This window comes from Rattus norvegicus, chromosome 9, assembly GCF_021556685.1.
Source record: "Rattus norvegicus strain SHRSP/BbbUtx chromosome 9, alternate assembly SHRSP_T2T, whole genome shotgun sequence".
Classification (NCBI taxonomy): Eukaryota; Metazoa; Chordata; class Mammalia; order Rodentia; family Muridae; genus Rattus; species Rattus norvegicus.
The window spans coordinates 125,827,722-125,849,873 of NC_141542.1; the positions used below are offsets into that span (position 1 = coordinate 125,827,722).

The 22,152-nt window shown below is 46.7% G+C and overlaps 1 protein-coding gene and 2 long non-coding RNA genes across 10 annotated transcripts in view; 2 read left to right on the top strand and 1 right to left on the bottom strand.

Moving 5' to 3' along the window:
• The window catches only part of Tgif1 (TGFB-induced factor homeobox 1), a 29,148-nt gene extending 18,900 nt beyond the window's left edge, over window positions 1–10,248 (bottom strand). The window contains exons 1-6 of one of the 8 annotated variants that reach the window (XM_087566559.1): window positions 8,341–8,427; window positions 7,969–8,132; window positions 7,223–7,352; window positions 6,332–6,489; window positions 2,549–2,778; window positions 625–1,681 (exon numbers count right to left, since the gene is read on the bottom strand). In XM_087566559.1, the coding sequence (XP_087422685.1) occupies window positions 1,106–1,681; window positions 2,549–2,778; window positions 6,332–6,344 (819 nt within the window). In that variant the 5' untranslated portion in view covers window positions 6,345–6,489; window positions 7,223–7,352; window positions 7,969–8,132; window positions 8,341–8,427 and the 3' untranslated portion in view covers window positions 625–1,105. Of the gene's footprint in view, window positions 1–624; window positions 1,682–2,548; window positions 2,779–6,331; window positions 6,492–7,222; window positions 7,873–7,968; window positions 8,291–8,340; window positions 8,428–10,142 lie in introns of those variants that run through there. The other 7 variants (XM_087566555.1, XM_087566557.1, XM_087566560.1 and 4 more) reach the window with 7 other exon arrangements.
• Window positions 7,357–8,811, top strand: LOC102555570 (uncharacterized). Its single transcript, XR_015629897.1, has 3 exons — window positions 7,357–7,451; window positions 8,024–8,142; window positions 8,239–8,811. It is a non-coding gene; the product is annotated as an uncharacterized LOC102555570 (long non-coding RNA).
• LOC148003904 (uncharacterized) lies at window positions 9,822–19,325 on the top strand. The gene is made up of 2 exons (XR_015629896.1): window positions 9,822–9,964; window positions 10,064–19,325. It is a non-coding gene; the product is annotated as an uncharacterized LOC148003904 (long non-coding RNA).
• The last annotated feature ends 2,827 nt before the right edge of the window (window positions 19,326–22,152 follow it).

Genomic DNA, 22,152 nt, shown 5'->3' on the forward strand with positions numbered 1-22,152 from the left:
ATGGTTCTGTGGCATGTGACAAGCAAAAGGAACACAGATTCCCTCCTGGCCAACCAGGCTTGGTAAGTAACTACCCATCCTAACAGACCTCAGATCACGGACAGTGCCTTCCTGGTTCTGTCATAATGCTGGAAAAGGCTTTTAGAATGTTATCGTCTCTGCAGAGGAGGGAGGGATTCCTAACTGAAACGCCAGAGTGAATGTTAGAAACACACGGGAAAACTGCTGGTGGTGTTTACTTGTCCGAGTGTGGCCAGTTGCCTGAAGTCTTCCATTGAACATGGGCCTGTCTAAATATGCAGCAGCTCACTGCCAATGACCTTACCACTCATGGAGTCCTGAACCCATGCTACATCTCACTGCCATCTACCATTCATCCCTAAGCAAAGACTCAAGGGCAAGAGCCCCGTCCAGTAAAGAGTAAATATCACACATCCTGTTTATTCACCCTGGTTTGTTGTGCACAGCTCTTCACAGCAGTGACAAACACACACACACACACACACACACACACACACACACCCCTACGTCACAGTCTGCCCTGCCCCCGTTTCCTGCTCATGGGCATGCTATATTCCTACTGTGTTCTGAGTGCTTCCTTCAAGAAAATGCTCTTCACTACAATAACTTTTAAAGAAAATACTTTATTACATCATGAAAAAGGTATCCAACAACTAGATTCATACTTGCTTGAATCTATAAAAAAAAACAAACAAACAAAAAACTGAAAGTTTATTCATTAGACTGTATGTGGGGTCATGTTCCACATGGGAACAGAGAGGCACAAGGGCTTCTAAGTATTGCACAGTCTTGAAAAAAAAAAAAAGGAGTTGGGAGGAGAAGATCACATGATACTGGGAACGTCTCACATTATGAGAAACTACCAAGAAACATTCGAAAAGAAAACCCTCTGTTTCTACAGTAGCTTTAGTCTGCAGTTCTTGGAATGACTATTCCATTGAAGACATCTTAGTAACAGGAAGCTTCGTTTGAGCAATCCCATGTGCAAATATTAATAGGAAAATATATAAAATAATGCATCTCTTGCCATCACCCCCGGCAATTCAGGACCGTATTTTGGAGAACTGTTTTGTTTGACACTCGGTTAAGCTGTGAGTTTGGCCTGAAGCTCCATCTCTGCTGCCTGCTTGAGCGCAACGTCCACCAGGAGCTGAAATCCACTAAAATCCTGGTTGAGGTCTGGCGGAGTCGGGGGAGGAGTGTTGAAAAGACCACTCTGAGGATTTGGACTGGGTCCAGATTTGCAAGTGTCCTCTGGGTACCTGAGAGAGGCGTCTGTAAAGTTGCTGGGTGCTACCTGCTGTACATCTGTACTATGTCCCACACTGACTGCCTGGCAGAGAGAGAAAGGCCCGTCCTTCAATGCAGTCACAGTGGTATGGCAGATCACTGAGGGGCGAGCCAAGATGGGTCCCGGGGAGGGAGGTTTGGGAGACACTGGTCTCCCTAGGGTTGGGTTGGGTCCAACTACGCAGGAATGAAATGGGCTCTCTTCTAGAGTTGGCATGAAGTTTTTGATACCCATTGCAGCTTCAATAGAGCTAGCTTCTGAGATCTTGGCCCCTCGGCGGGAAATGGTGAACTGATTTGGGTCTTTGCCATCCTTTCTCAGCATGTCAGGAAGGAGCCTGCGACGGGCGTTGATGAACCAGTTACAGACCTGAAACCACACAGGGGCTGCTTCAATACTCTGAGTTCCCTTGACAAACAAGTTCTGAAAACATCCTAACTTGTTAGGGAGGTAATACACAGGGCCTTACTAGGGAGGTAGCTCAATGCTGGCACAGCATGCCAGGGGCCCAACAGCAATGATTTAAAAAATAACTAAAATAAAGCTTCTCTGGCCTTACAAGCAGTCAGAGGCATTTAAGCTGGGTCAGCCTGTCATAAGGACAAAGTTACTTTGGATGCCATCATCCATAACCCTTTGAGAGGCAAAGAAAAGGTGCAAAACTTTAGAAACCTGAAAATAAATAACTTTAAGGAAAGTTCACCTTTAAGTCCATTTCAACCTACCACCTACTGCCCTAGCATTTAAGTTAATCAACTACAGGAAAACATTTCCTGTTTAAAAGAGGCCACACCTCCCAGTAACTGATTTCTCTCAGTTCAAATGACTGTGTCAACAGACACAACACAATTACCTCACCAAGGTCTGTCCTTGTTTAAATAGCAAACCAGTTTCCTGGGCAATAGAATAAGGTTTAACCTCCTCTTTCAGGTCCTGAAGGAAATGCTTCCTAACAGATGAGTGTCAAGTGTTTCTGTGCTCTATAATAGCCAATTATTAGCTTTTCACACTATAAAGTATACAATGAAAAGATCCTGTTTCTCTCTCTCCTCCCCCCTCCTAGTAGAGCTAGGCACCAGAGAAGAGCTTATAACCTGGCACACAGGAACGCCATAACATGTCTATTGATAAAGAAGAAAGTGTGTATGCGTAGGTTAGGGACAGAGCTCAGACCTGGGCTGGAGCCCCAGCACCCACAGGGCAAACTCCGGCACCAACTTTTACCTTTCTCCTTACCTGTAGTGTGGACAGGTGTGTCTGCTGCGACAGCAGGGCTTTCTCTTGCTCTGAGGGGTATGCGTTGTATCTGTGTTCATACAGCCAGTCTCGAAGAATCTGGACGGACTCTTTGGGCAGATTGCCTCTCCTCCTTCTCTTGCCAGAGGCCGCTGACGATGAAAGGTCCAAGGGACTGTCCATACTGTCTTCATCCTCAGAGTCACTGCCGGATGCTGCTGCAACAACACCTGAGAAAGGACAAGGCCACTGTCACTTGCTCTCATCATCAGGGTAACCACTGTAAGTCAGTTATTTACTTAGATGGTTCCATGTCCAAATACTGAAGGTGACGTTTGCAGTCAGGGCCAAGGTCTCCCCAGAAAGACCTGGAGTAGTCAAACTACCACTGCCCATGGTACATAAGTACAGTCTTTCTTGCTGCTGCCAATTGGAATATAATGAATCTCTCAGAGCCTCTCTCTCTCTCTCCCTTCTTGGGAAAGACAAACTGCAGTTACAGGGAGTAGATCGGCACACCTGAAACAGGGGATGGCCCTCACAACCTTGTCTTTAAGGTCATCACTCACTAGAGATGACAACCCAGTGAATAAGTACATTTTAAATGCTATTTTCTCTCTTTTCATGAAAGGCTTGCTGTAAAAGCAAACACAGTACATTTTTATATATGTGAAGGTTTTTTTAGACTGTCAATTAAATATGAACCTAAATGCTCCACATCAGTCTTTAATTCTTACGTGACAAAGAAAATTAAATATGCAACCCACAAAGAAAGCTATTTTTGTGGTAAATACTTTAATCCTAGTGGAAATGTTAAGAATTCAAACCCTACAGAGTATTTAAATCAGAGTTCAGTGAAAATTCAGGCCAGCTGGACTTTAACAGACATTATTTTGAACTTTAGAACACTTTTTTTTTTTTTGGTTCTTTTTTTTCGGAGCTGGGGACCGAACCCAGGGCCTTGCGCTTCCTAGGAAGGCGCTCTACCACTGAGCTAAATCCCCAACCCCGAACTTTAGAACACTTTTAACAAATGCTATTAACTCCTTTCAAATCTAAAAGTCAGGCAACATGAGACTATTGCTGTTCATCTCAAAGGTCTTTTCTGTAGCTTTGTATAGCTTTTCATTCAATCCTAATTAAGTTCCTTTACTGATCTAGAAAATGTAACCAGAATATTCTTCTCATTAGTACATCAACGTTAAAGGAATTTATTTTACAACCAGGAGCAGACTGACTTTGTTGACACGTTTTTAGCTTTGGACTGCAGGGGGCAGAAGGTGCTAGAAGGAGTTCCTACAGGAAAAGCTGCAAGCCAGCAAAGACAAAGTCGAAGCAGGTTCTAACAAAAGAGGCAGATGATTTTGCAAATTCACTGTAGTTTAAGGCTTAACAAACTGCCATAAATAGACCACAAACACCCTCCATTTTTAACTGCTGTGCAATTGAAGAATCCCTTCCTGAAGAAATTAATCTGTTTCATGAAAAAAAGAAGTTTAAAGAAAAGGCAATTTTAAAACCGAAAGTGCTTTCATTGTTCAGAATCTGAGAAACTTAGAAGAAAAAAAAACCCACATTGAAATCTGGGTGAAAAACTATTAATTACAAAAAACAAAACAAATAAAAAAAAAAAAAACCTTTCAACTACAAATGAGTTCCCGTTTCACATTTGCTTTGGTAACCAAGGAAATCTAACTTTTAAACCTGACAGGTTAATTGGGTAACTAAGCACATTGGAACACAGCAGTTTGCTCCAACAATCCCATCTTCAGAAAAGTCAGACATTCTTCAACACAACTTATTCCCTTCCCCCTCTTCTTAAATCTAGGAGGGAAAACGTGTGAAGATTTGCTCATTGAACAGTTAATTCCCAACTGTAAATTGGTAATAACAAAGTGTTTGAAACAAAAACCCCCTAAAGCCTGCCCTTTGATCTGCTCACTCAGAGTTTGACAAGAAGCATGATCTTTCAGAATAGGTTAGGGACACAAAGCAGGCTTCTGTTAAGCAACACCAAACTGCCGACTCTGTTCATTTGAGGAAGAAAAAGAAAGAAAGCCAGGCCCCTGGACCTCTTTACAAGTATTTCCAAAGCATGCACAAAGGATGAAGGAACAGGAAGTAAGACTTGATGCCTTGGGCTTGCCCGCTGATATGCTTAGTTCCGTGAGACCACGTTTGCTACTGTCAAGGCTATTTTCATTAAAACTCCCTCCTGATTATGGCTCGACTTGGAAAAACAAAGACTTTTTCCCTCATTACTCATTTCCTACTGTAACACTGTAGCGGAGCTTTTGAAAAGTTTCCCAGTTAGGACTTGTTTCCAATCCTCTTGCTTTGCTTACACTCTGAAAAAAAAAAAATGCGGTTGGGGAGGGAGAGAGGTGGGTGTGGGACAGATTCGGAATCCTCTTACTCTATCCACATACAAGGAAATGTTCAGAAAGCCACAAGATGGCCCGTGGAGCCCACGGCTCTATGAAGCAAATCTTGCTTCTTCACTTTTTTTTCTTCTGGAGCTATGAAACATCCAAGTTTGGGGGTGGGGAGTGCTTGGACTTTAAAGATATATTGGAGACTAGAAAAAGAATGTGAGAAAAAGAAGGGAAAACCAAACTTCCCTATGAACAAGTAACTGGGATGGAACTTCACAACCAAGGCACTAAATTCACAGCCCGCTAGAAGGGACCCAGCCACTTCAGCCCTAAACAGACTCAACAGGCTTGGAGATCCGCGAGGACACTTGGGGATTTTCCTTGTTGAGCCCTCTTCCAGCCTGCTCTGAAGCCATCTTTGGAGCGCTTTCCAGCGGTCTCCGCTTTCTAGTGAGGGCACTTTAGTATCTTATACCAGTCTCTGTCTTTAGAAAAGTTGAAGGGGCTGGGGATTTAGCTCAGTGGTAGAGCGCTTGCCTAGGAAGCGCAAGGCCCTGGGTTCGGTCCCCAGCTCCGAAAAAAAGAACCAAAAAAAAAAAAAAAGTTGAAAGAAGTTCACTTTCCTAAAACAGACAATAGATGGGACTGGTTTAAGCAGTCCTGGCCCAAGGACAGAGAAGCTCACCCTCCTCTCCCAGGTAATTTCAGACAGGAGGAGGCAGGGCTGTGTAAGCTCGTAGGAGAGGGAGGGGCCGAGGAGAGCAAGCAGCTTTTGTTCTTCAGCCCCAACTGAAGCCCGCCTGCTAACTGTACAAGTTAGCAACGGAGCTAGCCCCTGGTCCCTAAGGAACTAAGGAACTAAGGAAATGGGGCGGTGCGGCTCACATCCTCAAGGGTCTGCCCCCTTCCCAGACCATGTGCTGGGGAAGCCTAAAAAGGGAAAGGAGTCAGGAGAACCTTAGCAGTCTCAGCTTTCCCCACAAGAAACTCCGAATCAGTCGCAGCTAAGTTTCCTCTCCAACACGTCACTGTTCGTTTCCATGAGTCGGGGTTCACTTGGGGAACCCACGCACTTTGGGCTGGGGACACTTATGTTTGCCCCACACCTCGCATCTGGGTAAGGGGATACCCATGAGGGTGGAACCTGAATGGGAAGCTAGTCTTCAGCCTTCCTCCCCACCCACGGAAACCCAGTTTTGCATTCTGGCACCCTGGAGCCACACAAAACCAAACTACCCTCATTTAGGCGCTATTGGGTCTAGATCTGTCAGTCTCGTCAAGGGGTGACACAGCTCTACAGAGGATCCCTAAGTTTTCCCCAGAACCTAAACTGTCTCCCAACTCAGAGCGTCCACATTCTCACTGTCCCAGGATGGAAATGTGCAAGGAGGCCTACTTAACCAAGTACCCAGGGTCTTCATGAGTTCCGTATGTTTCAGGGTCTCTCACAGAATAACATCCACACAACACTATAAGGTAGAAAGCGGGGAGAAATCCCGTGGGGAAGCGTGTTCAGCGGCAGCTGCCGTAACCGTGTTCCGTTGGAACTGCAGTCGCGGTCTAGGTCTGAAAGAATGTGGAGTAACAAACTCGAGGAAGCTCCTGGGCATGCGCAGCAGCGCCCCCCCCCCCCCAGCTTCCCCAAGCGATTAACTTCTGTTTTGAACCACTCCACATAAATCACAACAGAAAAGCCAACTCCAGTCCACGACTGGAAAACTCAAGGGACCTCCCAGTCAGGGACTCCAAAGTTAGCCTCAAAAGGGACTTCACAGTCTTTGACCTTTTGGGTTTTTTTTCCCCCTTCCTCCCCTGTGTGTTTTGTTTTTAAACCAGACTGACGGCAAGTTTTAGTTGTAAAGCTTGGTGGAAACAATGACAGCCTCGCCTTTTGCACTTACAACCAAGCCTGCTTGTCACACTTGGACACTTTTTGACTGCATGGTACTTGTGTTCTAACAGCTCACACGCTGTCCTAAATTCATCGTGGAAAAACTTTCAGAAGCTAGTAAAATTTTAAAGTCCATCTTTCCAAGGCTATGCTCACCCTAGGGCGATATATAATGGGGTCCGGGATCACATTCCTTTGATAGTGAAAAACACCACATCCCTTTAAAAAGTGCCAGGATCCGGTGAGGAGTAAGAATACCCGGAACCACAAACTTTTAGACAAAAGGTAAGGCGACTGGAATGCTCCAAGGACCCCCCCACAGGGAAAAGCGAGGTGCGAGGGTCCCCTGGAACATCGGCCGCAAAGCTCTACCCCAGAAACAGCACTAGAAACCACGCGGTGGCTCGCCTGGGCATGGGGTGTCAGGGAAGACAATGAAACTTGGAGGCGCACAAACAAGGCGCTGAGCGTGTTTCTTGACAACGTGCCAGCAGCGTGGCGAGGCTGAGTCTCCCCATAACAGCCCCTCGTGTTGTGTCTAGAAGAAAAGAACAGCAACTACCATCAGAGACACAGCCTCAACAAAGAACAGCTACCGCTCCAGCCGGGGAGCCACCGGGCGGAAAAGTCCCATCAAGTCAGTGTCTCCCAATCCGCGCGGCCCGCACATGTCCCGCACTGGTGCCCCGGGCGCTCACAGCCCGCCGCAACCTTACCCTTCTTGCTTTTCATTCTGTAACTCGAGTCCCAGCGAGAGGTGAAGCTGGGGTTTCTAGGGACCAGCAGCCGTTTAGTGGCGGGGGGGGGGGGGCAGGCGATGATCCTCCTTTACCGGTGCTCCGGTAACTTACGAGAGAGTATTCCAACCACTATTGCTAAACAAGGTGCTCGGGTCTCAGGCGCTGGCTTCTGGGTTGGAATTCAAGTGACACTTGGGCTTCCTCCAGCCAGGATCTTCTGGCAGCCAGCCGGGGGCTCTCCCTGGCCCAACTCACTCCCCTCCCTACTCAGCTCCTTTGTTTCCCGCTCCACTCGGCGCACCTCGGCGCTGTCAGAGTGAGAGCAGAGGGAAGGTACAGGAGGTCCTGCCTCCGCCCCCAGCCGCCCGCCCCGTCCCCCGCCCTCCCCGCCGCTCCTCTGCCCCTCCCCCGCACCTTCCAACTGCACAGCCCTGGTCCGGGGTCCGAGATCACCCGTCCCTCTCTCCAGGGTAGCGGAGCCCAGAAGCAGGGTCATGTCTGCCAGCCCGTGGCGAGAGTATGGTCCGCATCCCTCAGCTGCCACACCGGTTTCTCTTTTGGGGCCTTTCCTCTCCCGGCTGGCGAAGAGTGAGTTTAGTTTGCAAAGGATGGGGAGAGGGTTAAGGACATCTCCTCTGTCCACCCCCGGGGAAGAAAAGACACCCCCACCCTTGTTTTTGACAGCTGCCCTAAAACTCCACCGTCCCTGCTCTAGCCGCCCCAGGCAGCGGCTTCTGATTCAAGGGGTGGGGCACCGAAGGAAAAGTATTCCGGACAAGAACCAACTTCTTCCAGAAGGTGCAGCTGCCATTGACACGCGGGCGCGGCGCGGCGCGGCGCACCCTCCTCCTCGTGGACTCTTCTGCCAACAGTGACAGTGGGAGTGTGTGTGTGTGGGGGGGCAGACATAGGCACCCGGGGCAAATGTCTATTCCCCGGGGCTAAAGCTCTGAGTTCCGGATTGGATTGCAAGGCAGTTTCGAAATCTAACACGTTGTGGATAGACACTTGTCATACTCACATGCTCTTTAAACGTCTCGGCCAGGGGACGGCCAGAACGTGCGTGTGTGCCCCACTGCGACTCCCCCACCCCCCACACGCCTTTAGAAAAAAGATGGACGACTACGCCTGGACTGCTCATCTGTTTCGGTAAACAGTGTCTACTTTGTGGGCTAATATCCCACCAGAGGACACTCCCCTCCACCCTTCAGTATTTCAAACAGAAACTAGCCATTAAATAAACACTCGTTCCTATTGGTTTATTTTGCTTGAGAGGGGCGCTCCAAAGGGAGTTCCACGAAGAATCCCCCCCTCCCCAAATACAAGCCAGATGCTGTTTTGGCCAACTTCGAGACGCACATGCCCGCACTTCTGGGTCTAGATTCTACCTATGCCCGGTTGTTTAAAAAAAAAAAATGCAAAGAAAACCAACTGTCACATGTCACGGAAGACTTTCCCCATTAGAGGGGGGGAAAAAAACGAAGAAAAACCCCAAACGTAAATAAGCTTTGTAGCGACGTCACCGCCGGTGTCTCTAGTTTCGGCTCTGTGGCTGTTCTGGTTTTGTGACCTCGGTGGAGATCCGGCAGGAGGAGACAGACCCGTGAAAACAAGGTTAAAGCCGAGTCACACTAAGGCGGCCACAGGATGACCCGCTAGACTTTGGAACCTGTTTACGATTACGTTGGAAATTAAAGCAAGCCTCCGCCGCGCCCCCTTCCCAAAGACAACCCGTTCCGAGGAGCGCGTTAAAACCCCCGAGTCAAAAAAGAAGCTTGGGTGGTTTTTCCAAAATGAACCAAGTGGAGGAAGAGTCACAGTAAGCAGGCAGGAATCTCAAAACGACCCTCCCCTCCCCCCAAATCCTGTGGTTTGCAGAGCGCTCGCTCGGTAAGAGAGCACACGCGGGAATCGGCGCAGGCGGCGGTTGCACGGCAGTGTCCAGGGCGAACCCACCGGCTGGCAAGCACCTCCGCAAGCCGCCCGGGGCGCAGCGCTTTCCCGGACCTGACTGGGGATGACTCAGCTGCTGCGCTCCAGTGCGGGACTCCTGTGGTGCGGGAGGGGGCCCGCGGAGGGCCCGGGCGCCCGTTGGAGGGCCCTCGCTCTGGGGTTTGAAGGGGTGTTTGTGGCTGGGATTGGTGGCTCACATCCGCCGGGGACTCGGGAGAGATGGGAGGACAGACGCAGGGAGGAGGAGCTGGACGGCGTGAGTGGCAGGAGCCGAGTCCGGACCTGGCGGTGACTGCCTCGTCGCTTTGTTTGCTAACTTGGACTGTGGCTTTCGGGGGGCCACCCCACGGAACCCGCCTCGGGTCCGCTAAGCCCAACCCACGGCAGCACGAGGCCGAAACGTTCCTTCCCGGCGGTTATGCGCGGCCACGCGGTGGCTCTCATTATGTACACAAAGGTAGCTTTTCTTTTCTCCCAAGTCAGCCTGGCTAATGAATGCGATTCTCGGGCGGCACTGGTGGAAACCGGGTTTACCGTTTGAAAACAAACTTTACAGGGCGAGCGGGAGCCGGTACAGAGTAGAAGAAGCCTCTCTCAAACCAGGACGCGAGGGGAAATGCAGAATTAAAACTCACCGTGACGCGAAGGCCAGCCGGACCCCGCCAATGCACACCTCCTGCTCGTGTAAATCATTTCGAGGCAGTTGGGAAGCCGGAGCGCGCTGGCCGGGTTCTGAGATCAGCTGAAGCCCCACGGTGCCCCTCCCCCAGCCCCACTCCACCCCTAAGGCCGAGCTCGTTGGGAGTTTCGCGTTCCCGCAGGACTGTGCGCCGGGTCTTTTACAACTCCAGAAAAGGGGAACGCCCCCGCCCCCCTCCTCCCCGGCGCGAGCTCATAACATCCGCAATATTTTTTTTTAATCCGCTGTCTGCACGGCGGAAAAACAAGCTTCGGTTCTGCCTGTGTCAGGGCCTCTCGGTGTAACTGATTCAAGTGACTTCGGGTTAGTTGCTGTTGCCACGTGTTACTTACTGAACGCTTATGCCTCATAATCAAATTGTCTAAGTGCAACCGAACGATTTTTCTGCGCTCTCACAGCCTGGTGATAACCGTTTCTCACCATTATCTCTGTGTGTGTGTGTGTGTGTGTGTGTGTGTGTGTGTGTGTGTGTTGTTGTTGTTGTTGTTGTTTTTCTTCTGTTTTAACAGCTTTTCTTGTCTTAAGACAAGCAGAGCTGTTAAAAAGACAAATCCGTTTTCGCGGTCTCCAGACCCTGAAAGGGCAGAAATTCAAATGGCACAAACTTGGGAAGGCTGAGAGAGGAGGCGGGATGAATAAGTAAGTGCTCCAGGTCCGTTAAAGGCTTGAGGGAGGTGTTTGTTTCACCTGGACGGTCGATTAGGTATGATTCCCATCAGGTGCTGGGTCTGGTGGGACTCACATAGTCATTGGATCTCGTTCCCTCGAAGCCTAGCGAGGGCAGATATTTATAAAATATGCAGGCTGCTGGGCTTCCAACACTGCACAAGGGACTTGTAATCATCTCGTCACATCTCAGCTCTGAGGAGCTCTAGCTGCTCAAGGCAAGAGCTAACCATTGTCTTTGCAAGGGGCCGGAGTTGGTCCCGGCCATCTTGTGATGAGTTTATCAACACTATCAGAATAATTCTCTTCTTCAGAAATAAGTAGCTGGCACTACTGATCACTTTCTTCAAGTCAACCCAGTCGCCCGCCTTTCCTTTTTTTTTTTTTTTTAAAGTGGAAGTCACTCTTCTTAACCTAGGTGATGTGGGCTGAAGTTCCCTGAAAAAGCCACACCTAGCTGATTCTGCTGGGTGAGTGCTTGATTAGGGCCTCCTGGTTGGGGACAGTTGGAATGATACAGATCCAGAGTCAGATTATCCTGATCTATCTTAACTCTCCCTCTTAGCCATCCATCACCTGCTTCCGTATCGGCCTACCCTTCTTTTGACTCTCAGTTTAAAATTCAGCAGACAGGCAGCTTCCACCACCTCAATGGCTACAAGTGCCATAGGTGTGTCAGGCTTCTCTAACTTACCTCACTTCAGCCCCACCAAGGTATTTGGTAAGTGCGTTCATTTATAGCTTTGTGTATGACTAGCAGCTCATATGATAACTTCCATGGTGGAACACGTCTCTGGCATCTACCCAAATCTGGGTTCCCTGGGCCATGATCACCCTCATACTCGGCTGGGGATAAATGATCTATTACCGTCTGTCTGTCTGTGGAACGAGAACTGTGGTTTTCTTCTAACAATGGCCTTATTGAGCTCTTAGTATTTATTTCCTTTATTTTCAACATCTTGTATCTTCATTGTGCTTCATGCTTTCTGAAACACTGAAATGCTCTCATTTAATGGCCAAATTAGTATAAGTTATATTTTTCTTAAAAGTCAAGATAACTTGAACCAATTCAAAAGTGCCATCACTAAACCGCACAGACTACCCAGCCCTCAGAATCTGTCGTTCTAGAAGGTCACAGGGATAATGATGGCTTAGACATCAGAGACACCAAGATCCGAATATTGCCAAGGTAGCCTCCAAATGTCCTTCCTTGGTTAAAATCCTGATCTTTCCTACAGTCTTGCTAACCTTGAAGCTTCTGGCTTCCTTTTGGTCTATCACGTGAGTGTGTTCGAGCATGGGTGTGTTTGCGCACGTGTGTTGTATGCACATGAGTGCAGGTTCACCCTGGAGGCCAGAAGGTTTTGCCCAGGCTGGCTGGAGGGATCACAGGCTGCTGCCTACTCAACTTGACCTCTCTGGAAGAGAAGGGAATGTTTTCACCTACTGATCTATTTTTCCCCCCTTAAGTTCAAATTTCTGTGTTTAAGAGAATCAGCTCATTGTGTATTCATCTGTCATTCTCATTTCTTCTTGTCTGTTTGTAATCATAGCCACATTACTTTTTAAAACTTTTTATTTGTGTGTGTATGTGCCTGAGAGAGACAGAGACAGAGACAGAGAGACAGAGACTATATGTGGATCTGGGGACCTGAGGTGCTGCATTGCCAGGAGTTGGTTCTCTTCTCCCACCATGTGGGGATTAAACTTGGGTAACCAAGCTTGCACGGTAAAAGCTTGAACCTAATGAGCCATTTTGCTGGCCCCCTTTGCCAGGTTTTCTATGGTACCTTTAGGGAGTACCCTGGCTGGCCTTGAACTTGCTGGGTAAATGGTGGGTGAAACCCAGGCAGGACCTAGTGCAGGCAAACCCTCTCTCACCACGGCTATACCTCAGCCTGGATGGTTTTGTATCTACCTTTACAGCTCATCTGGGGGCTGTGGAGATGGCTCAGAGGTTAAGAACACTGACTGCTATTTTAGAGGTCCTGACTTCAATTTCCAGCAACCACATAAATAAAATAAGTATTTAAATAAGTATTTTTTAATAGAAAAGATTTTTTTAAAGAAAGAACACTATACACACACACACACACACACACACACACACACACACACATACATATACACTGTAGCTGTCTTCAGACACACCAGAAGAGGGCATTACAGATGGTTGTGAGCCACCATGTGGTTGCTGGGATTTGAACTCAGGACCTCTGGGAGTGCAGTCAGTGCTCTAATCACTGAGCCATCTCTGGAGTGTCACAAATAAATCTTAGAAAGAAAAAAAAAGTTCATTTGGCAAAAAGCAGTGAACAAGCATTATGATTGCATGAGGCGAAATGCTCTGGGTTTTCTTTAAACAGTGTTTGGGATAAGTGCACATTCTTATGTAGTAAAAACCACACACCTCAAGAGTTTTAAACTCTGGCCTCTCATCCCATCAAAAGGCCAATTCACTCACACATTACCACTGCCCAAACTTGTAGAGGAAACATTTACAATAGCAACAAGGTGATGCAATATCTTTGAATAAAATTAACAAGAAATATGTCCCAGGTTTAGAAAAACTTTGAGCATGAAGGGAGACCAGAAAATAGAAAGAAAAACAGAAAGGCAACTCTTCCTAGTGAGGTTCCAACAGCAAAGAGCATGTGATGCTTGTCCTTCCCGAGTCATTTTTAAATTCAAAGCAAATTCCACGAAAAAAAATGGCAGTTATTTTCTGTTTTGTGTTTTCATCAACAAACAGTGGTGCAGTTCACGTGAATTAGCAAGGGGCTCTAGTTAAAAATAAAAACTGTAGGGAGGCAAAGTTTAGAACAGAGGCTGAAGGAACACCCATTCAGAGCCTGCCCCACATGTGGCCCATACATATACAGCCACCCAATTAGACAAGATGGATGAAGCAAAGAAGTGCAGGCCGACAGGAACCGGATGTAGATCTCTTCTGAGAGACACAGCCAGAATACAGCAAATACAGAGGCGAATGCCAGCAGCAAACCAGTGAACTGAGAATAGGACCCCGATTGAAGGAATCGGAGAAAGGACTGAAAGAGCTGAAGGGGCTTAAGACCCCATATGAACAACAATGCCAACCAACCAGAGCTTCCAGGGACTAAGCCACTACCCAAAGACTATACATGGACTGACCCTGGGCTCCAATCTCATAGGTAGCAATGAATAGCCTCGTAAGGGCACCAGTGGAAGGGGAAGCCCTTGGTCCTGCCAAGACTGAACCCCCAGTGAAGGGGATTCTTGGGGTGAGGGGGGGAAGAGGGGGAGGATGGGGAGGGGAACAGCCACATAGAAGGGGAGGGGGAGGGGCCAGGGTGATGTTGGCCTGGAAACCAGAAAAGGGAATAACATTTGAAATGTAAATAAGAAATACCCAATTTAATAAAGATGGAGAAAAAAATAAAAATATAAAAGCTGGAAGGCCTGGGGCAGGTGGACCTCTATGAGTTCAAGGCAAGCCTAGTCTGCACAGGGAGATCAAAGACAGCCAGAGTAGTTACATACTAGAGAATCTGAATTAAAAAAAAAGCAAGCAGGAAAGATGGGCTCGGCTGCTTAGGATGAGGACAAGGGATAGGCTGAGCTGAATTCGAGGTCAAGCCTTAACAACAAAGTGAGACTCTATAAAAATTAAATATGCCACCATTAACCTCAGCATGCAGGAGGCAGAGAGGCAAGCATATCTCTAACTTTGAAGCCAGCCTGGTCTGCAGAGAGAGTTCCAGGACAGCCAGGAGCCAGGGCTACACAGAGAAACTGTTTACCAAAAAAAAAAAAAAAAAAAAAAAAAGACATAAAAGTAATTCAAAGCCAGGCACTAGGGATCCATCCCTTTAGCCCCAGTACTTGAGAGGCAGAGGTAGGTGGATATTTGTGAGCTGGAGGCCAGCGTGGTCTACACAGCAAGTTCCAGGATAGCCAGAGCTATCCCCCACTAACCTCTCCAAAAAAAAAAAAAAAAAAATTAAAATGCACAGAAGTAGATTCTCACAGTGTTGTGAAGAGTTGAACATCAGGTTCTACAAGGAGGCATAAAGAACTCTAACGTTGGAGTAGGGAAAGTCTTTCCCATCAGAACCCAGAAATGGTAGGGAGATATAAATTTGTATGTGTGTATTTACTGTCACATGGGTGTAGGCTGTGGAAAGGACAAGTGTGGAAATCAGAGGACAACCTCGTGGACTTGGTTCTTCCCTTCCACCTTTATGTGGATCTCGATATCAAATTCATGTCACCAGGTCACCAGCAATTGTTACCTACCATCTCCGTCGTACAAGATATACCGGCATGCAAGCATTTCACTTAAAAAAAAAGTTATGCTGGAAAAATATGGAAGAAAAAATCCGGAATGTTTTAAAAAGTAGAGTCAGGCATGCAGCAGCACATCTCATAATCCCAGCACACAGCGGGCTGATGTGGGGCACACGAGGTCAGGACAGCATGGAATATATATGTGGAGACCTTGTTGAAAAGCATTTTGTTTGCTCATTTTCTCAAATGAAAGAAACCAGAGTAAATAGTTAACAGCACACATGAAGCATTAGTTCCAGGAGAGATGGTGCAGCCATAAGAAAGAATAACCTGGTATTGAGAAGTGGGACAAGGGCTGGAGAGGTGACTGCTTCCAGAGGACCTGGGTTCAGTGTTTAGCACACACATCAGATGGCGCAAAACCATCTACTCAAGAGCTCAGGTCCGTGGGATCCGTGCCCTCCTCCTGGCCTCCCTGAGCACCCACAGGCACACGTACACACACACACACACACACACGCACCACGTGAGAGAGACAGAATAGTTTTCAAGGTTTGACAAATGAATCTACAGGTTAGAAATGTACAAATAAAGGAATCCAAATCACTAAAAACATGGGGAAAGAGTAATTTGCTGCTGCTGTTATTACAGGGTAGAGGAATCAGACTGATTCATTAACTAACAATGGCAATGCATTTGGAAATGTGTTGTTAGGTGACTTCATTATGTAGACATCACGCAATGTCCCTATCCAAAATGGATACATTACTAGGCCTATTTACTTATTTATGAACAGATCTCCCTATGTACACTTGGCTGATCTAGAATGCACTACATAGGCCAAGCTGGCCTAGACCTCACAGAAATATTCTGCTTCGGTCTTTGCAAGTGCTTGGAATAAGATGTGTTCACAATTGGCAAGGCCATTCAATCTTATAAAACCACCATTATATGTGTGCCACACCACTGACTATGGCCAATGACTGTTACACACACACACACACACACACACACACACACACACACTGTAAAAACAGTACAAAGCCATTTTTCATGAAATTTTTTGAAAATAAAATTCCGTATAGTCTGGAATGATACTCAGAATATTCGGGATGGCTGCCTCTGGAGGTGACAGGAGATCAGAGGCTGGAGCGATGCCAACATGTCCCATTGTGTTACTATAATAGCTGAACAGGGATCTGTCCTACCATGGACACATACCTCAGTCATTACTAGGTATGTGAGTTTGGTTCTTGCTTGTGTTAGATTTGTACAATCCGCTGAGCAAAGATCTGAAATGAGGCTTGATTTTCCAGTCAGACTCTGTATCCTGGAGCGAGCCATGGTTAATCATTACCAGTGTGAACAGCCCCTAATGACACCAGAAGCTAATTATTCATTGCCCCTTACAAGAAACAAGAACAGATGATGTCATAGCCTGGGAGCAGATGACCAGATGTGAAAAAGTAAAACCATTTACCTTGATACAGATAGATAGTTTTTATAAGCCAAGCACTGCAAACAACACTGAATCATTCTCACTAAAAATGAATGAAATGTGTGGGTGAAGTTACTATGCTCCTTGGGAGGCGGGAACTTGGGTAACGGAAGGCTTTTCCAGTGCAGTGGTGTGTTTGTAAACGGAGTGATCTCCACAGGGTACCCTGCATGAGCCAAGGCAATTCCTTCATATTTTTCTTTTCTTTTTTTTAAAAAATACAATTAGCCTTTACTGTTTCTTTTTTTAAAAAAATATTTATTTACTTTACATATGTGAGTACACTGTAGCTGTCTTCACACACACCAGAAGAGGGCATCAGATCCCACTACAGATGGTTGTGAGCCACCATGTGATTGCTGGGAATTGAACTCAGGACCTCTGGAAGAGCAGTCGGTGCTCTTCACTGCTGAGCCACCTCTCCAGCCCCAAACCTTTTTTTTTTTAATGAAAGCTTTTACTATCGTCTTGTATGTGTGTGTGTGCCCTCCCCTGGCACTGAAGTTACAGAGTTATGAACCATGTAGGTTCTGGGACTCTTCCCTCCTCCAGAAGTGCATCCCCAAGACTCCAGCTGCCGAGCCTTTGTCTAGCTGCCACTCCCATCTTATTTTTAGGAAATCCTAAAGAGATGCGTAATCTCAGGTACAATATTCACCATTCCCAGAGTGGTTTTGCTTTTCAACTTTCTAAAATTATGGATATCTTTTTCCCTTTTCTTCTTACTCTATAGCTCAGGCCCGAAGGTATGGGAATTCCCTGTGTAACCCAGACGCGGACCCTAACCTCCTGCCTGAGCCTTCAGAGTGCTGGGCTTACAGGCGTGGGTTACCACCTGGTTCTCTGATGAGGTAGGAAGGGAGCTCTGGGTTTTGTGAAGGGCTCTACACACTGAGCAGCAGGACCAGCCCGTGTGCTCTGGACTCCTAAGCTGTCTTCCTGCAAGCTGCTTCTTCTATTGTCTGATATAAACCCCAGACATCACATCACTTCTGGATCAGCAGTTATGATTAACGTTCTAGCTTGCCTGATCAGTAGCGCTGAAGTGTGGGGCCAAAACGACTTACTCACGAAGGGCTGGGTTATCCTAGAATTATACACCCCATTGTCTTCTAGTTGTTTTCTGCTTTGAGGGCCAAATGTTTCTCTGAGAGAACAATTACTTTTCGTCCTCAGTTGGTAGTTTAATGCTTTTAGTTCGAATAGCCCATTATTTAGTCCAATAAAGAGATAAAACATCTCTCCTTCAGACAGGCTTATTCTAGATACTCATTTCTATTCTTTCTGCTGGCGCCCAACACAATGTGCTGTTTGTTCTGCACTGTTTGGTTGATGAAACACATTAGAATCTTCACACATTCTTCCTGTGCTGGGAATTGGATAGTTATTGTGACCAAATGCTCCTCAGAAAGCAATGTAAGGGAAGATTTTATTTTGTCTCATGATTCAAGTGACCATGGACAAAAAGACAAAAGCCTTTATATTTTCTTCCTTTCTTTTTCTGTAAAACACCACACACAGAGATATGGAAGGTGTCCTTCAGGCATGTGGAAGTCAGAGGACAGCTCTTGAGAGCCCGCTCTCTCTCCACCTTGTTTCTGGGATTGGAGTCTTTTCTGTTGCTTCTCACTGAGTACTCGGGCCTAGGCGGTCTGCAAGCTCCGCTGATTCTCCCCTCTCCATCGCTTCCCGGGAGCGCTGGGATTACAGGTGCACACCACTGCGCCCAAGTGGGTTCTGGGGATCAAACGCAGGTCAGGCTGGTGCAGCTGAGCAAGGCTAGTGCTTCAACTGTCAAGCCATCTGTCCATCTCAGGAGGGATCTTCATTAAACGGAAAGAAATTATTGTGCTCATGCAAATAGAAACAAGTTTTAAGTCGACATTTTAAACTTCTACAAATAGTGTGGGCCTGACTGTGTCTTGTGTGTAAGTCTTGCGTGGGGTGTGCAGTGCTGTGCAGGTACTGTGGCTGTTGCTGTTCTGTAGAGAGTAGCACGTAACCTTAATGAGAAAACGAAATCACTTCAGGTTCACAGCAGGCTTCAGAACACAGACTGCTATTTCTATTTTTTTTTTTTTAATTTTTACTTTTTGGAGACAGGGTTTCTCTGTGTAGCCCTGGCTGCTCTGGATCTCACTTTGTAGACCAGGCTGGCCTCTGCCTCCCAGTGCTGGGATTAAAGGCATGCACCACCAGTGCCCAGCCAGCATGTGCATTTTTGACAGACACATTTCTGAAGGGACTTTATGCCCTTCTCAGTGCAGGTGTCAAGTAACCTGATTTCAGTATTGGCTTTTTTTTTTTAGCCTTGATCACGTTTGAGATGATGTGTCCCAAACTCTCCTCTGTGGGTATTATGTTTACCCTTGTGGTTGATAAATCTATCAAATGTATCAAAATAGGTGGATGTTCTGTCCTTGAAGCCTCAACCTTGGCCTCCTCACTCCCTTACGCCTTCTCCTTGCTGTGCTGTGTCCTCGGTGTCTAGAGCTGCTCTTCCAGCTGTCTCTCTCGCTGTTTACTCACAGGAGCGTGGGCGTTGGAGGCCTGGTTTACTTAGTGCATTAACAGCCTGTTGTCATAGCATTATTATTATTATTGTAAAAATTCTCAGATTTACCCAGAGGAAGATCCTCAAACTGTTTTTTTTATTAATTAAATTTATTCTTTGACAATTTCATATAAACACAATGTGTTCTGATTATTTTCCCTGCCTTCTCATCTCCCCCTCCAGTCCCTCTGACATGTCCTTGTCTTTTCTTTTTTTTAAATTGTACCTGTATGAGTGTTTCACCTGATATACACTAGCTCCATGTGTGCCTGCTACCTGCAGAGGCCAGAAGAGGGCATTGGATCCCTTGGAATTGCAGTTGGGATGTTTATAAGCCCCACATGGGTGTTAGCAAGGGAACCTGGGTCCCCTACAAGAGTAACACACGCTCTTAACCACTGCACCACCCCTGGAGCCCCTTCATACCTTCTTGTTTTGTCCCGTGACCCCTTGAGTCTCACCACTGGTTCACATGCCCTTGTGCATGGAGGCATTGACTGAAGCCAGCAGACTCACCTGTGGGCACGCAGCTGAAGGCAGTGACTGTCCCTGCCCCACAGTTCCCAGCACCAGTATCTCCCCACACTGGTTTCCTTGTCATTTTCTTCCATTCCTGGAAGATTTTCGTACCGTCTGGTACAGTCATATGTTTCAGGTCATATTACATTTCCCTGCTCCACCCCCAGATCCTGGAACTGGCCATTTATCCAACAGGCGCTGGCTGACCATTCTCCGTGGAAAAGAGACTCGTATAGACACCACGGTGGGCTCCAGTCTACTGCACTGCTACTGGACCACGACTGATTCTGGGTTTCTCAGCAGAACTAAGCACGCACACTATACACACACACAATGTATCTACATGCGTGTGAATACACATAACGTTTCATAATGTTGAACATCATGAATTCAAGCAGGGTACGATGGTGAACAGCTATATAGTTATAATTCTGATACTTAGAAGATAGGCAGGGGACTGGGGATTTGAGGCCACTGAACTACATAGGTAAGAGTATGTGTGAAAACAATCTGAGAAAAAAAGTGTGTGTGTCTGTGTGGAGGGTAATGGAGGGACGGAGGGACCCACATTATTTTGAACTTCCAAACCCAGAAAACACAGCACTAACTTCCATTCCCCACTCTTTGTATCTGTGCCCTCTCTTCTAACCACGAGAAGCCTGCTTCCTGTTACCTCAAGGTACGTAGTCCTAGAACATAGCAGGCAGGTCACTGCAGAAACAGCCCTATCTACTGTCAATAACTAACTCCTATTTGTTTCCTCCCTTTGGTTGAGGGTTTAAGGACAAAATACCCCTACTTCAAGTAATTCTGCCTTCCATGCTCTTCAATCGACTGGTTCTCTTCTGACATACATTTGAGTGTTTTAAATTCTATTCCTCCTCATCTGTGCCTCTCATTCTTTTGACTCTACAATTTTTTTTTTGCACTTGTACATTTAGCACAACTCAGAAGTCTGCACTAAGTGAAAAAGTTCACTCAGACACCAGTTAAACCCACAGATTCCGCCCACCCTGTAGTCACTGCTGGAGGCAGAAAGATTATAAATTCAAGGGTTTACTTAGCTGCATAGAAAGTTGGAGACCAACCTAGACTATATGAGATCTTGTCCTCAAAAATAAAAACAAAAACTCCCAAAAAACCTGTTTGTGTTGTGTACTCCTGGTTTGTGTTTAGGGCTCTATTCCTGGCAATTATATATATAATGATTATATAATTATTAGAAAATGCTTAATCTCAGGCTGTAGATGTCTTCCTTTTTTTTTTTTTTTTTTTTTTTTTTTTTTCTGGAGCTGGGGACCGAACCCAGGGCCTTGTGCTTGCTGGGCAAGCGCTCTACCACTGAGCTAAATCCCCAACCCCCCTTCCTTATTTTTATAGTTATATGTCACTGTTACCAGATTTTAAGGCTGACTGAAAACCTAGGTTTGTCCGCCATCACCCAAATGAGGAGACAGAGTGGAAAGCAAGAGAAGGATATCTATTCAAAGTGGCCACACTGGGAAAAGGAGCAAATGGAGATCCAGTTCAACTGTGAACCTTGCTCCTAGGACACAAGTTCTTCCCCTGGCTAACCCAGCCTTCACAGCCCTCCTAAGGTAAGACACCTGGGGAGACTCCATTTCTTTGGGCTCTATTATCTCCATGGTCAGATGCCAAAGGGAAGGGCTCAAGTGTCTCCTTAGGATACGTTTACTCCTTCCACCGATTCGAGGGAGCATGGATCGAATCTTTCTTACCTTTGGACACTCGGACTGCAGTTTTAAACAGTGCTGCAGTGAATCTTCACATCACTTTGAGGATATCTGTGGGAAAGCATCCTGTACATTGCTTTGTCAAAAATCAGTAGGTGGTACCGGCGAGACAGCTCCATGGGTGAGGGTACCTGCGCCAAGCCTGGTTCTTGCACTTGCGTGCACACACACACACACACACACACACACACACACACCAAGGTTACCTATCACAAGCTATTTTCTGAGCTGCTTGTAATCAACTAAAATAATGTATGATGCATCATTGCACAGACGAAAATGATGAGTCAGCCGGACCTAGACAGACAGACAGACAGACAGATGTGGTTTTGTTAGACATTACCACATTCTACTTATAAGCATTGTAGTTGTTGGTAGTGAAAATTCTCCCTTGTCAATCAGAATCTGACCCAGTCAAAGCGGGGAGGGGATGTCCAGTCCTGGGACCTGTCTAGGAGTTAACTGTCTCCCAGTTACTTGGACCGTATGCCAACAAAATGGTTTTTAAGGATGCGAGAAAAGTCAAATCCTGTTTCCTAGTATACTATTGACAGTTCGGTTCTTAGAGGAAGATGCCAGTCTTAAAGCTTCCTCTCTTACCCATACAACTCTATCAGTTTTAAACCAGGCCTGCCTTTGTTTAGCTGCATAGCGGTTCGGTGCGCTCAGGGAACGCTCTTACTGA